Below are 16,942 nucleotides of genomic sequence, written 5' to 3' on the forward strand. Positions count from 1 at the left end.
ATAAACGAATAGAAAAAAAATAGTTTCTTTCTTGTTCATTCAAATATAAACTATCATCTTGCTGTATAGCATTTCAAATTGCCAACAGAACAGTATACTTTCCCAGGGAGCATGGTTACTCTGCCGTGAAATCACTATGCTGTAAATTTAAATTATAGATCTGATTTCGCTGCTGCATTTGAATGGTAATTCTTTGGGATCCAAAGGCTATCTGATGAGTAAACATTTTTAAAACTAGTTTCCTTAATAATATTTACTTGCTACACAATATATATGTGTTCTACGAATATGGTCTGCATGGACCATTGTCTTCTTAACACAAAAAATAAAACAAAACCAATAATCTACATAGCATGTACCTTTTTGTCAACTATTAGCCCTCTCTGCTGCACAATGACAGATGTATGTTTGTTGGTAATTTTTTACCAACATCTGTCAGATGTATTGGTCATTTTTTCAGCCATGCAGAAAGAACTATTAGCTATGTATTAATAAAAACTAAGTTAAAATGAAATTCGTAATGTGGTGATTTTCGTCATGTCAGTTTAAGATAGAAAAGGCAGCTTGCCGAGGGGATTGGTTTTAACTGAATATTTGCATGGAAAATAATATTTTGTGTTTTAGTTTGAAATTAGCCATTTTCACTAACATGTCTTGTGATATAACAGCATGTGATATTCGGAACCAATGTTGTGTATTAGTCTATTTTTATGTAGACTTTAATGGCCACAAGAATTTGCTTTGAGTATATATTTTGTTTATTATTATTATTTATTTATTTATTTACTTTTATGGTTTTTATATATATAACAGTGGAATGTTTCGGCGATTAAGGTCCTGAAATATTTGAAATATCTATAATCTTAAGCGAAGAAGAAGAATAAAAATTGAAATTGAAAAGGTGTAAATTAAAAAAAAAAAAACAAAAACAAACAAACAAAAAAAAAAAAAAAAAAAAAAAAAAACATTGATAAAAAGCGAACCTCTACCCAACTTAATGAAAGTTTGGTTTAATCCGAATTTTGTAGAATTACCCGATATAGAGTCTAGTCTTCATCGGTGTCGAATAGAGACAGAAAAACTCAGTTTTTGACTACTCATTTTGCTTAGATCTTATTTCTTTGATCGTATATAATTCTGCTTTGCTAATCTCATACTAATCTCAGTCACAGGTGCTTAGGTTTAAAATTTTTGGGCAATCAGGGTGTTGAAGATAGGACTCTGGCGATTTTTCTCCTCAAATTCTGTAGAACGCTGGCCGGAACAGGATGAGTTTTGATTTTATGAAAACACGGTCCTAACAGTAAGATCTGTCTGCTCAGGTTTTAGTCACAATTCATAACTCAGTCATAACTCGGTTTAATGGCCTTATCACCTTAGGTTAACTTCTTAAGAGGTGTTTAAGAGAAGTTCATCCCTAAACACTAGAGTAGATTTCGTAAATCTGTCATAGGAAACCTACAAGAGGTTTCATTTAAACTGTTTCCGTCATATTTCTGTTAGTCACTGTTGCCAAGAAAGCAAAAAAAGGTTTCAAAAACCTTAAAAAGAAGTTCGAAGCTTTTAAAATGCTCAAGATCTCTCATATAAAATCAATTTTTTTGTATTCTTCCATCATATTGGTAGGCATTATCGTTGAGAAAGAAAAAACAGGACGTATAAAACTCAAGGGAAAAATGAAGTCGCCAAGGCTGTTTATTTTTAGTTTTCAAGAATGGGTGCGAAATCCCCACCCAAATCTTTATTATCTTAATAGTTTATGGTAGCTGCCATTTTGGTAGCTGGTAGCTGCCATTAGGTATCTCACATTTATGGTAGCTGCCATTAGTGAGAAAATATAACAAAGGGTCAAGAAAAGTACCAAATAAGATAAAACTAAGAACTAAAAATTTGGTCCGTTTCTAAATATAATTAAAATAAATCTTGTGCTCTCCATGCTAAACAAATTATCAGAAGCTAGGTCTATGCTTGAACAAATGAAAATAACAATTGAAGGGAATTTTCGACCTAACATGGGCGCTGTAGAAATTCAAAATTGTTATACCGCTGACAGAAGTGGCATTGATTGGGGGGCAGGGGACGTGTGACCCTATATCTTTTTGTCCCCCCCCCTTAGGTTTGGAAAAATACTTTTTTGGGGTATCATTATTGAAAATGCCTTTTTTGGTATTTTCATAGAAACACTGAAGAGAACGATAATTTGCCCCCCCCCTAAATATTTAAAAGTATATTTTAGCCCATCCCCCCCCTCTCCCCGAAAAAAATGTGGACTGACGCCACTGAGAAGAAGATTGAAACAAACTTTTAATGGAGCCTAATTTCTCTACTAAAAAGGTCTATTTTAGTTAAAATTCAAAGTACAAGCAAAATAAAAGTAAATAGCAAATAAGCAAAAGATAAAAACGCAAAAACTAGCTTTCTCCATTTTGGCAAAACAGAGTCTCTTTAAAAGAGAGCCTGCAGTGACTATTAATATTTTTTATGTAGCCAATATCATTTTGAGTCTTGATAATAAGCTTTATGACTTTTCTGGGTAACATTAGATGGCGGTGATTTTGTGTGTTTATTGTTTATACAAGACTAATTTGAATCTCTTTAGTTTCCAGTTACTATGACAGAATATAGGTATAAGTTTATGTTCAATTACTACTTACTACCACTTATTTTTTTTCATATATATTTGAAATCGCTAAACATCATTAATTTGAAAATTTGTGTTTTTTTCCTTAAAATGGCAAAAATAATTTTTTGTTTTGTTTTTAGGACTAGCCGCTCACCATGCCTCTGTGGTAGGTGGCTACTATGTAGCAAGTTCAAGTGATCCTCCAGGTTCAAGTACACATGGAAAATATCAAGAGAATGGTCACGATACCTTCTCAGATTTTGTCACCCTTGTGTGTCAAGAAGCCCAGAATACACAACAGGTAAGAAAACAATCAATTTAAAAGAAAAGTTTAAAAAAAATCATACACATACGTCTGAGAAGAATTGATAATTTTTTCGGAAAACTTTTGTTTTCTTTTGGATATCCTGCAGCTATATACATAGTGAGCTTCAGGGTCAGGTAAACACGGAAAGTTCCAAGAGGGTGGTCACGATACCTTATAAGATTTTTTTTTTAATACAGGTAAAAATACAAAGAAGATAAAAAGAACATTTAAAGAAAGTATAAATAAGGGTTAAATTTATTATATTTTTCAGCTGCAAGCAATGTGCTTTGCCTGTTGAGGCATTGTTATAACCCCTTGTAAAACCTGTATGCTCTTGCACGTGCTTATGGCAGATACTGTGAGTTTGTTTTTGAGTTGAGGTTTAAAAGTTTTTTTCTGGGATTTGGGCTTTTTTAGAAATTTTTGAAGAAACCTGAGGCTTCATTTAAAATATCATGAGAGTGGTCAAGATAGCGTCTCAGAGTAAAAGTGTCAGGTTGAACTAAAAGTGTCGGTATGTTTTTATTTACACTGATGCTAGTCAAACCATTAGGCTACCCTAGTTAAACAAAGTTGTTTCTAATCTGCAAATTTGGTTATGGCTAACAGGCCCGGATCGAATGTTTCACATTAATCAAATATCAAATAATAAACACATTATTTAATGTCACTCAGCAATGCGAACCTAAAATAAATATATTTTTACTTATTTGAATAATTTATATTTTTTCCATTATCATCAAAAGCAATTTACTTTATATTTCGAACAAATTTTGTTTATTTTGATGGTACGTGGGGCCCTTTTAAATGTGGGGCCCGATTGGGCCCAATCGCTCTTAATTTGATCCTGCTGGCTAAGAATATTAAATGTTATTAGTAAGATTATATAGCTCATAGGAGAAGGTTACTTATAATTTATAGCAACTGAAGTTTTAAAAAAATATATATAAAAATCGGTTAAACAGTAAAAGAGGAATTATTTCGCCCTTGTAATTATTAAAAAAAATAATTAACAAAATTTACAGGGGAAATGTCGGGCAGTCTTTATTTTTTTCCCTTTTTCCCATACTTTCATTGCGCATTGAAAAAAAAAAAAAAAAAAAAAAAAAAAAAAAAAAAAACTTGGTTCTGATGCTAACGTAGTGTTAACAATTGTATAATCAATACGAAATAAGAGCCGTTCTTTTACTCATCTTTGTGCTAAGATCTTACATCTTTTTACAAAGAACGCTTAAAAGTGAAATCTCAGTACTAAGATCTTACATCTTCTAGCGTTCTTTTGCAAACGACTTCATCATTCTGCTCTGATCAGTGGTCAAAGAACAATAGGGCTGTTCTTTTACTTATCTATGTGCTAAGATCTTACATTTTTTGACAAAGAATGCTTAAAAGTGAAATCTTAGAACTAAGATCTTACATCTTATAGCATTCTTTTGCAAACATCTTTCATCATTCTGCTCTGATCAGCAGTCTAAGAACAATGATGAGTATATCATCAGAGTTCTCTCATCATTGTTCTATTTGGCAGAAAGATGTCGTCTTTTACACTTTTTCCTAACATCAGTGAGCTGTAAGATCTTAGAAGAAAGATGAGTTAAAAGAACGGAAATCTTTGCAGAAACCAGAAAGATGTCAGATCTTAGAAGAAAGAACGGACCTATAGTTTTAAACCAATGAATCTACTTCTATGCAAATTAGGAACGGAGTTTCTAGGGAATTAACAGTTGGATCCTGATAAACATAATTTAGTAATTAATAGCAATTTAAATAATTGATAATTCTTATTCAATAATGAGAATAATGCTTATTCAATAATGGAAATAATGCTTATTCAATAATTAATTCTTAAATTCTCTCATTAACTGCCCTTGCTCCTTGGTACAGGAATTTGAATAATTTGCATGATTGCTCATGCAAATTAGCATTTTGCTAATGACACTTTTGCTTCATAAATGCTGTTATTTATAGGATTCAAACTCTTCCAACAAATGTAATATATTGACGTACGTTTTTTTTCATATAGGAATCGAGGCTTCAGTTGCTACCAGTTGTAATTAACCTTGCTCCTATAGACTTTATAATTTTGTTAATAATCCTATAATATCCGTAGCCATAATCAAATTTGGAAAATCTATTAAGAATAGTTCATTTTCAGGGGATAACTCGTCAAATTCGTAGAACTAATAATTAGTATGGAGGTTTCCGGGAATTTTTGATGAGAATAGTAAACAAATTTGTTTCGGGGGGGGGGGGGGAGGGTCACACCCTGTGAAGCAACCTGAATCAAAGCATTTTTTTCTGAAATAAATCTTAAGGGACCATTGTGAATTTCCTGAGACAAGAGTCCTTTTTTGATGGTATTAATTTAAATAGAAATACCTCTTCTTCTGCTCGATGATTAGAGTGAGTTTGTCTGGTATGGTGTCTAAATATATGTCTCTAAAATGTTATATTTTATTTTTTGTTACTTTATACACATATTTTCACAGCCACAATCATCGAGAGGAAGTATGAAGCTCAGCCAGTACTATGCCTCTGGCTCGATGTTACCCCCTCCTCCGCCTGGTGTTGTGGCTCGACCAGTGGCCATCATCCGTTCTACAGGTAGTCAAACTATTCCATATGGTAAATATTGATTTTCTACCGAAAGTTCAAGGCTATTCAGTAAAATTACAGTTCTTTCTTCTGGTGGATGAAGTGAGGGTAGGTGGGAATGCCCATTGTCTCAGTAAAATTGTAGCATTAAAAGTTAAATCATTACATTAGTAATTATATAAATTGAATTTTTAACTACGTTTAATAATTTAACTAATTAATGTTTTCATTAATTAATGAAATATTTTTTTAATCAAACAAATTGATTTAATAAATTTAGTAACTGAATTTAATAACTGAATGCTTGAATTTTAACATTTTAGATATTAGCGTTTGAATTGTTGCGTACACAGGAAGGCACTGTCCGGCTACAAAAATTTTCAAAAAAGATCCCCAGAATAGCTTTACCTACCCGGTTTTTAGAAGCCTCAGGCTTTAAGTAGTTGGGATTTTATTCGGACGAAAACCATGGTGGTCGGCTGCTAAAAACTTAGAGCATGCTATGCCCCAAGTCAGCCATTTACCTAGGTTCTGTTCCTAGAGTTGTATCTGTTTAACTCCCTTTTAACGAAATCAACAGATGGGTTTCAGGGATTACCTCCAGGGGTGTCGTTGGGGGGGGGGGGGGGCGGTCGCGCCCCAATAATGTGGAGAAAAAAATTATTATATATCCCATGCCTCTTGATTATCCGAATATGGACCCCCCCCCCATAGAAATGCTGGAGGTTCGCCCCTGATTACCTCCGTTGGTAGACCATTTTAAATTGAGGTGTAGGATCGTACGAAGTCCTCAGTGCGGGGTTTCTCCTCTTGTAGATGATGCAAGCGTACTTGCCGTATTCGCGTGTTTGCCCTATTGGCTCAACAAACAGTAGTCCAAGTAGGGATACCTCATACCTCACCAGAGGGAGGGTGTGGATATACTTGTTGAAAATAGCTATTGGCAGCACTCTAAATCTCTCCCTGAGAGGTTGTAAAGTTATCCGATCGGTACTACAACTCGTGCTTTAGGCTTTACTTTGAGTTTCTGGTATTGCACGAGGGTTTTAGGAGCTCAACAAAAATCGGGCATCAATTCGGCAATTGGCCTAATGCATGATTTATGCAGAGTTATAATCAAGTGGGATGGTAACGTGTTCTTAGAATGAAGAAACACCCAGCTTTCTCTTTCCAGAGAGGGGTCTGAAATGAATTAATGCTAAACCCAATGAATTCAAGATAAACTTTCTTTTGCAATCAGCACTTAAAAAAACAACAATAAAATACTCCCCCCCCCATATTTTGAAAATCATATCCCCCCCACCCCCTCCAGATTTTGAAAACATATCCCCCCTCCTATGTTTCTGTGAATTGACGCCACTGGGCACACCCAGTGGTTGGGGCTTGACTCCAACAGAGTCGTAACGATGGTGCAAACGACAAAAGGAAATAAAGGAAGAATTGGGGCTAACTTTTAAGTCAGAAGGATGAAAAACTAATTTGAATAAAAAAGCCGTCAATTAATAAAATTTCTCCCTGAGAATTATGCATGATCGTGGGCCCCATGTCTAATCCATCAGAGCTTGAGTGGAATTGAATAAATCGAGTTGATTAAAAACTAAACATTTTACAATCTGCATCAATTTTATTTCATTTTAATTAATTGGATTCTGTAGAAGTGAAAGACATGCTGATAAATGTATATTTTTCAATTTTGCTAAAAAAAAAAAAAAAAAATCTGTTTTGTTAAATGGTAACCCCCCTTTATTTGTCCGATTTTTTTTCTTTTCGTGCATATGGTAGTATTTTCACTGTGATTGAATGTGATTCAAGCCACCAAGGGTTTGACTAAATCACGAAGAAACTTTCTTCCGTGAATAGCCTTGGGCTTTCTTTTTTTGCTTCTGTTTTTGGTTTTAAAATAGAGAAGTGTTTGCAGATTGTGTTAATGGTAATGAAGAATGGCACATTTTGGTTTATTTAATATGCATGATTGTTTGCCGTTTGTATGTAATTCTGTTCTCGTTTTAGGAACTACTGTCTTTTTATTACCTCTCTTTTCTTAATTCTTCTTCCATTTTTTCATTACCTATCCTTCCTTATTTCTTCTTTCATTCTTTTCATTACCTCTCCTCCCCTATTTCTTCTTCCATTCTTTTAATTGCCTCTCCTTATTTCTTCTTCCATTCTTTTCATTACCTCTCCTTCCTTATTTCTTCTTTCATTCTTTTCATTACCTCTCCTTCCTTATTTCTTCTTTCATTCTTGTCATTACCTCTCCTTCCCTATTTCTTCTTTCATTCTTTTAATTACCTCTCCTTCCTTATTTATTCTTTCATTCTTGTCATTACCTCTCCTTCCCTATTTCTTCTTCCATTCTTTTCATTACCTCTCCTTCCTTATTTCTTCTCCCATTCTTTTCATTACCTCTCCTCCCCTATTTTTCTTCCATTTTTTATTATCTCTCCTTTTTTAATTTTTCTTCCATTCTTTTCATTACATCTCCTTCCTTATTTTTTTTTCATTCTATTCATTACCTCCCCTTCCTTAATTCTTTTTCCACTTTCATTCAGTTTGGAAAGCATATGCCTTTAAAACAAGAGTATATATCAAGGTTGGGGTGTATGAAGCAGTATCTCCGAGCGCCCCCCTTTCTATAGTTGGTACCTATATGAATAATATGTTAGTCTGGACTGAAAATCTACTTCGAAGTTTCCTTTCTGATCCGACTATCCATAAATATTTTCTGTGTTGCAATGTGTCCTTAATACTTTTAATAGCAAAAAGCTGACATATACGCGCATAGATCAATCTAATTTAAGATTTTTAAACGGGAATTGGTTGTCAGTTGTCAGACTTGAATTTCTGGTGTTGAAATTGGCTTTGATTTCAAAATCCTTTCGGGCAAGCATTTATAAATGGAATTAAGCAATGCGTAATGCCTTCAAGGCCGTATCAAGGGGGGGGGGGTAGTGCTACCGGGTTTTACCCCTTCCCCCCATGAAATCTTTGTCTGACTCGTTCTGACTCGTAAAAAATAACAAAAGCACATATAAACAATTTTTTTATGAGTTTTGTAAAGCTTTTTGTTTACCCGACCCCTCCCCCCACCCGAACAAAAGTCCTGGATACAACCTTGATTGCCTTGTTTTGATTTGGCTGTATAAGGACAAAACGGAAAGAAAGTCAACCAAATTACGTTAAATTAAGGCTTCTTCTGCCGGTAGGCGAAGTGAGAAGGGGAGGGGGAATGTCCAGTGTCTCAGAGAAAAGTTGTAGCATTAATAGCCGAATTATTAAATTAATAATTAAATGCTCAAATAAATTAAATAAACTAAAATGAATAAAATATATAACTAATTAAATTAGAAAATTAAATTTATAATTAACTACTTAATGTGCTTAACGAATGTATTTTTTGGCCTTGGACACGGCCTTAAATGATATGTTTTCATTTGGCGTTATACAGACAAAACGGAAAGCAAGTCAACCAACAAATGCCCAATAAAAACATCATCAGTGATGAAAAAAAAATCTATCTATTGTTTGAGAAAATTAACCACCTCAGATTTGAGAATGAGACTACCTCCTCAAATAAAAATACACCCTCCCTATAAAAAAAGATTATTTTTTTTTAGCGAATCATCATAAGCGTGTATCAGTTAAAACTCTACTGAATTGACTCATTCAACAACGCTAAATTCTGGAATTGTTTCTATGGCAATTTTCTTATTTTGTACCCCATGAGTTTTAGTTCGCTTCGTCGTATTTCATTTTTTTTTATTTCTTCCTCTTTCTTTCTCCGCTGATGATGGATTTTAAAGCCCCTCGGATCAACCTTATTTTTCTGCGCATTTTTGAGTTTTTGGGCTCCAATTACACGAATAGTAGCTTTGATTCTGCGTTTCAAGGCATTTCAAGGAGAGATCCGAATTAGTGTAGAATATTTCAAATTCACATCCAGAATTTTGAGTGTAAACTTTAAAAGAAAGGAATAATTTGAATGAAAAAAAAATATAATGTAAAGAACAGAAAACTACATATACGAGGGGTGAAAATGAAAATAAAATTCATTTATATACAAACTATCTCTAGAATCAGAGGAGCAAATATTTATTTTAAGGTGGGTCCGGCACTGTAGGGCCATATCCAAAAATTTTGTTCGGGAGGTGGGGGATCGAAAAATCTTTTCAAAAACGCAACAAAATTTCTTTACATGTGTTTTTACTACATTTGTACAACTCAGACAAAACTTCCGGGGGGGGGGGGAGGGGTCAAACTGCGTTTACTCGTCCTTGATACAGCTGTGCGGCCCTACTTTGATTTTAAGAGCGTATACTGGTTTGGTGCATGCGGTTTTGTGGATTGCTTTGAACACAACATTTAAATTTTTTTCAGTGAGCTGAATTGATATTTACGAATCAATTTGGTTGCTTTTAAAATTAATATAGGCTAGAAATAATAACAGTTTCTGTCTTTACATTTTGATACTAGCGGGGTTTCCATATGTCTCTCTGATCTTCTAAATCCTTTCCCTTTAACTTTATCAATGGCAAAAAAGAGACGAGGTCAGGAATTAAATATTCGTCAACGGATTTTCTTCTTCTATTATCTCTCTCTTCCTCTATCTCTGTCTCTCTCTTTCTCCCCCTTTCTCTCCCTTTCTCTCCCTTTCTCTCCCTTTCTCTCTCTCTCTCTCTCTCTCTCTCTCTCTCTCTCTCTCTCTCTCTCTTTCTTCTTTCTCTTTCTCTCTCTTTCTCTTTCTCTCTCTCTCTCTTTCTCTCTATTATCTCCCTCTCTCTCTCTTTCAGAATTATGATATTAATTGTTATCGTTATTATGTTATCTTGCTTTGATTTTTGGTCCAGCTTACAGTAAAAAAAAAACAACAGTGAAAACAATAGTGAAAAAAAAATATATGAAATAATTTTTTTATTTATGTTGCTATAATTAATTTTATGAATTTGCAGGTTAACGCTAGATGACATTGGTATCCCCCCCCCCCAAAGACGAACTTTTGACAAGGACTATAACTAACCAAATTGTATATTTTCAGATTTAACTGGTAGTCCACCACAGGCCTCTGGTAGCCCTCCAATGGCTCACGAAGAACATAGGGACGATATAAGTCCGCCCCCACACAGCGCTTCCGAATCGTCACATAATTCTAGATATGGATATATGCACTCTCAGTCACCTGGACAGGTAGGGAATCATTTTAGTAGGGGGTAGGCAATTACGAGAAAAAAAAAAAAAATTACGGTCATAAAGTGATTTGGAACACGTGTTTGTATCGTATTCTATTTTTTAGGAGAGGGGGGGGGGGCTGCAAAGCTACACGTTTACTTTGAGTTGTGGAACGCTGAGAATTTTATTGTTTTATGAACAGACGGAGCAAAGTTAGATCAGGTTTAATTCTGTAGAGTAAAATATAAGATATTTTATTTATAGAAGGTATTTCTTTAACTTTTATTTGTGGAAAATTACAAAAATTAATCTAAAAGTGTTTCCACTTTTCTTTCCAAGCGACCTGTAAAAGTTCAGCGATTTCCGGTAGAAAATTAGTAAATGACAGCCTGAGACCTATCTGCCGAAAATTGTTTGGTATCTTCTTTTTTTTGTTGGGAGATGGACTGGGAATTTGGCATATCTCCCAAAAATCAATAGAAATGGAAACACTGTTACCCGGTAAAGTTAAGGAAAAACTTTTGGTTTATTCGCTGGATTTGTGCTCATAATAGTCATGCAAAGTGACTTTAGAAACTACCGTAACATGAAAAAATCATAATGAAATAAAACTGAAACTCCGAAGAAGAAGAAAAAAAAAGAAAATAGTAATGAAAATTAAATACAAGACTCATCGGAACCAGTTTACTTTATTTCAGTTAATTCACTTGTAAGGATGTGCTCCTTGAATAGTTTCAGGTAACCTCATAGTTATGAGAGTTAGCCATGCTTTTACGAAGTGTATCAACGACAGAACGGCTTCTGCGTAACTATGATTAATAAACAATGCTCGGATTATGTAACTTTTCATTTATGTCTATGTCAAATATGTCTACGTATGTCTAAATATGTCTACGTATACAAATATGTCTCCGTATGCACATTCTTTTTGGTTAATGAGGCCTACTTTTTTCTCTCACTTTAAAACTAGCAAAGATTTGATAACTATATAATAACATGACGGTAGAATTTTCTTTCTTTAAAAAACAGCATATTCAGGATTAGTTCTTTCAGCATAGGAAACAACAATTATTTTGAGATATGACAGGGTTTGACTACACCGTTCATTCCTACCTGCATAGAGGAAGCCCTTTCCCTGAGATCTGTCCTAAAGGCCGGTCCCCTTTTTATATATGCTCTAAAGACTCTTCCCCCTTCTCTGATATTTGTCCGAAAGGCTCCTCCCCAACAAAATGGAAAAATATTTCCATCAAAATGCACTTTTTTTAGTATTTTGACACACTTCTCCTGCCCCTTCCTCCAAGAGAATCCAGCCGGTTGTCTCAGTCTGTTCGGGCCAATCTGCTGAGAATAGAGGTTGAAAACGCTTGCTCAAACTGATTCTAAAAAAGCCACTCAAAGAATGTGCATACATAAACAGGATTTTCCAAATGAAGGTACAAAATATTTCTTTGGCATAGTAGATGGCATCTTTTTTCAGTTGGTTCAGGTTGTTTTAGTATCAAGAACATTTGTTTTTTTTTTTTTTTTGTTTTTTTTTTTTTTTTTTTTTTTATAATAAGAAGATATCTAGAAAAATAAGGGTAACCAATATTGTATTAATCATATATTTATACCAGAAGTCTCTTTACTGTGAAAAATTGTTCCTGAAATATTTACGTTTTTATTCTGATTTCCTCGGTTTCGATTTTCAATTTTTGTTATTTTTCCAAAATATTATGTATAGCAATTCAATTATTTTTGGAAATTTTGTTGTGTCATTTAATCTCTTTCTGAGTTTCCCGACCCATTATTTCGGGGGAAAGCAAATGCTTTTTTTTTATATTTTACCTCTAAAAGACTTATTTATTTTTTTGTATTAATATTTTCTTTTTGTACCTCTTTAAACCAAAGAGGTTTTTCCACCTACGTAACATGAGTTTTGTGAAAAAAGTTTTCACTGCAAAAACAAAGTGGTGCTATAAATTGTAGAAATGTCGCAGCACAAAAACTTAGTCGAAGTTGACCGAGTAAATTTCCAAAAAATACAATCACACTAAAAAAAAAAAAATTAAAAAAAAATCCTTGATTAACGACCGACTTCTTACATAGTGATCGACATTATATTTTAAAGTAAGTTTGAGTGATATTTATTCATGCACAATACCTTGTATTTTGAAAAAAAGACTAAATTAGTATTTTTTTAATGGACGGAGTTCTGTGGACGGAGGGAATTTTCCGTGGAAGGGAGCCGGATTTCCCGGCACTATTTGAAAAATGATCAGAAATTAAAAAAAACAACAAGTTTTTCAACTGAAAATAAGGAGCAACATTAAAACTTGAAATGAACAAAACTATTCCGTATAGGGCGGGGGGGGGGGGGGGTTAACCCCTCCTCAATACCTCGCTCTTTACTCTAAAGTTTGACTTTTTGTCCTAATTCTTTGAGAACGGCTCCTGAAACTCAAGGGCTGTTTAATTAGAATAAGACGCTTTTTTGTAAGTACTTCAGTGAGAAGTGAGAAGAACATCCAGTTATGGATGTTGAATACCATATTCAGTATTTAAAAAAAAAGCTTTTCCAATTGTAATTTTTTGATAAAATTTTTATCCATTCAGTAATTTTTTCAAGATAATTTTCATGCAGCGTCAGAAATAAATTAGAAGTCTGACAGTTTCGGAGGGCCTCATTTTAACACACTTTTAAAAGATCTTCTGAATAACATCCTCTCAAATTTGCATTTTAGAAACCTCTATGATTGTTACTGTCGTTGAGATTTTAGCTGAAGATTGTGAAGCAAGACAAAATAGTAATCATATAAAATAGCTTTACCATTCCTAACTTTAAAATTTATATATGGAATTTAATTCAAATATCGGGATTGTTAGAATTAGTTTCGAATCAAGTTCTGTGGTAAATACTTCAAGAATCTTTGCCAACATTCTTGTGGGGGGGGGGGATCTCGATATAATTAAAAAAAATATGTTTATCTATTTAAAGACTGTTAGAGGGTTCAATACATGAAGTGAGAGAGAATGTTCACAACTACTTGGGTCCCTCTAAATGCAGTTTTGGTTGAAAGGTAGTTTAACACTGCTTTTTAGTCAAAATTATAACCTTTTTTGTAGCATCTTCAAACCAGGGGTCAACAATTTAGATTTCTGAACCTCTGAAACGCCAATGGGGAACGCGGTGATTGCCTACGCAGACAAATTCCGCGTAGGCATGAGGGACGGAAAAAACTGTTTGAAGGAGTGTTAGGATTGGGATGTAAAAAAATATTTTTGTATTTCCAACCTCGCATAGAAAGCCCCGTCCTCCTCCATTAAACTCTAAAACTCTGTGCATTTATTTAGCTATACGCATTTATTAAGTAAACTTATGCAATTATAAAATTACCTATAAATATATTTATAAACTCATATATAAAATTATGTGTTTAAACTCAATGCATTCATGACTATAATAAAAATTGTTCCTATTCGTTCCGTATTAGTTTTTATCAACAAAGGTTCTATCTTATTGTTTAGCTTTTGACGTATTCAAACCTTGGTGTGAACATGTCTGGTGTGGTGAGCCCAACAAATTTGTCCATTTTTCCGTCATCGTCGCGGTCAACCGCAACAAGGTCAACACCCACAAGCAGGTCATGGCAGACTGGGAATTTTATCACCTTAGAAGAAAACATGGACTATAGTATAATGTCGCCGTTAATCAGTGGAGGAAATAGTGAACATCATCAAGGACAAATTATTGATGATGGTAAGCCTTTTATTTATGCAGATCAATGTTGTTATTGTTGTAAAGTCCTTTAAAATACCAAGCAAAGAGTATGGGTAGCTTATAAAATTGGGAACTGGTGCTAGTGTCGAAAAAAACTACCAATACCATCTAACGTGTGGTGACACTTAGCATATTTTTAAGCTCTGTAGTCATTTTTCCGTCAGGAACTGAGATCAGATACTTATTATTACCCTAATTTTACCTATTACATTAATTAAATTAATTACTCTTATTAATGAAATTGGAAAAAAATGTCGCCAAACTTTAGATGGGGTTGATTGTTTTTTTTTCTCGGCACTAACGCCAATTTCATCTTTTGTCAGTTACACAAACTCTTTGATTCCAAGGACATCTAAATAAAAGCACATACTGCTTCTGGGATATAATAGGTCTATTTGTACCTGAAAACCGCGATTTTTAAGGATTTTTCTTTTAGTTGTTAAAAGCTATGAATGTATTATGCCAACCTCACATTTTCGTCAATGTTGTCACGTTGGACCGTGAAATTAAATAAGCAAAACTAATTACTTAAATTTGGCAACTCTTTTCATCTCTAAATATTCAAACGTTAACAACCTGTTGATTTCTACATATCACAAGACCTTCGAATGGCTTCCAAAGACAACTCTACCTCCAAATCAAAGCTGTATTTTCTTAAGCTATTTGGTGCCATATGTTTTTGCATTATTTTTTGCTGATTTTTATTCCGTGTTCTTTTTTATTATTATTATTCGGCACCCATTACCGCGCTTCATAACTGCATTTGGAGGTGTTTGTCATAAAAAATTTAAGTTCGTGTTTTTTTTTTTTTATTATTTGGCATCTGCTACCAGGCTTCATATCTACCTTTGGGGGTGTTTTTCATAAAAAAATTAAGTCCGTGTTTTTTTTTTATTATTTGGCACCCGCTACCAGGCTTCATAACTGCAATTGGAGGTGTTTTTCATAAAAAAAAATTAAGTCCGGGTTTTTTTTTATTATTTGGCACCCGCTACCAGGCTTCATAACTGCATTTGGAGGTGTTTTCCATTAGAAATTTAAGTCCGTGTTTTTTTTTCTTCTAATTTTTCGAGATGTGTTGGGTTGCGTTTCGATTGTTTCCACTTAACTGATTCCAACATTCAGAATTCATTTATTTTGTTATTGGTACTTCAAACAAAAATGTCTAGAAAATATTACCTTCCTAAATTCCTAGAAGTATCTTAATATTTCTTTTTTTAGAAACATCGGGGAATAATCACTTTTTTTTTATAATTATTGAAGTGGCTTGGATTTTTTGGTATCTAATATTTTAGGATGAAAACAATAACAAATATTTAATAGGTGTCAATGACAATAGACTTCTGGAATGCACCTTTAGAATCTTGAAGATTCAGAAGATGGCTGAAGTTCAGAAGTCAAGGAATTGTTTGCTGTCAAAGATCGTATCTTCATTTTTTAGCATTTTTACTCTTTATTTTCAGGTTGTTGTATTTTTACTCTTTATTTTTAGGTTGTTGTAATTTTTAAGTCTTTGTGGTTTAGTATTTCTTTTTCGTATTGCCACATGGCACTGAGAAGTTTAATGAACATTGACTCAAACTATCTGCCGTATTCTTGTTCTATTATTGGCATTATCCCATTGACTCTTTTGTAAAATCTTGGATTTTTATTCATCTTCAACTTTCTAGAGGTTTGTCTTGATTTAGAGATCTATTAGAAATATGTCGAGATAAAATTTCATTGTAAGAGCTACAACTCTTGTCAGAGTCTCAACCAATCAAAGTAAATAACAGGTTATAATGCACTCGCGTGCGAAAGCCCACTTTTGTACCGATTGGCCGAATGTTAGATACAGCGACGGTCCTGGCCTTTCTTGTTCCACGGAAAAGAATCTCGATTAACCCCTCCCCCTCTCTCCTTCTCAAACAAAATTTTCAGGTCTAATTTTAACAAAATTTTCATTTATTACCAAAATTATTTTCAGTTTTTTAATTAATTAATTTTTTTATTTATTATTTAGTTATCACTATTTAGTTTTTTCAAATTTATTATTATCTTATTAATTAACGTTTAAAATGATATATTTGCAATTTTCGTCCCTAAAATCTCTGCATCCGGGGCAAGTACCCCCTCTGTTCCCCCTCCCCCTAAAACTACCTCTGATCAGTCATGACTTGTAGTTCTATCAATTGAATTATACCAAGACAAATGTCTAATAAATTTCTAGGTCTAGACAAATCTCCATGAAGTCTATTTAATTATAAATCTATTTAATTACAATATACCAATTTAATTACAATCTTTGTAATTAAATAACTATGACAGCTGTGCTTTAAACGTATTTTAAACGGTGCTTTAAACGGTTGGGTTCTAACGTATATATATATATATATATATATATATATATATATATATATATATATATATATATATATATATATATATATATATATATATATATATATATATATATATATATATATATATATATATATATATATATATA

The 16,942-nt window shown here is 33.4% G+C and overlaps 1 protein-coding gene across 7 annotated transcripts in view; it reads left to right on the top strand.

Moving 5' to 3' along the window:
- The window catches only part of NfI (Nuclear factor I), a 166,178-nt gene that overhangs the window by 137,914 nt on the left and 11,322 nt on the right, over positions 1 to 16,942 (top strand). For 6 of the 7 annotated variants that reach the window (XM_089100368.1, XM_089100365.1, XM_089100371.1 and 3 more), the window contains 4 exons: positions 2,764 to 2,924; positions 5,420 to 5,555; positions 10,561 to 10,709; positions 14,202 to 14,433. In XM_089100368.1, the coding sequence (XP_088956494.1) occupies positions 2,764 to 2,924; positions 5,420 to 5,555; positions 10,561 to 10,709; positions 14,202 to 14,433 (678 nt within the window). The remainder of the gene's footprint in view (positions 1 to 2,763; positions 2,925 to 5,419; positions 5,556 to 10,560; positions 10,710 to 14,201; positions 14,434 to 16,942) is intronic. The other variant, XM_089100370.1, reaches the window with a different exon arrangement.

The sequence above is a fragment of the Artemia sp. Qi Xiang Cuo genome, chromosome 14 (genome assembly GCF_049724085.1).
Source record: "Artemia sp. Qi Xiang Cuo chromosome 14, ASM4972408v1, whole genome shotgun sequence".
Lineage (NCBI taxonomy): Eukaryota > Metazoa > Arthropoda > Branchiopoda > Anostraca > Artemiidae > Artemia > Artemia sp. Qi Xiang Cuo.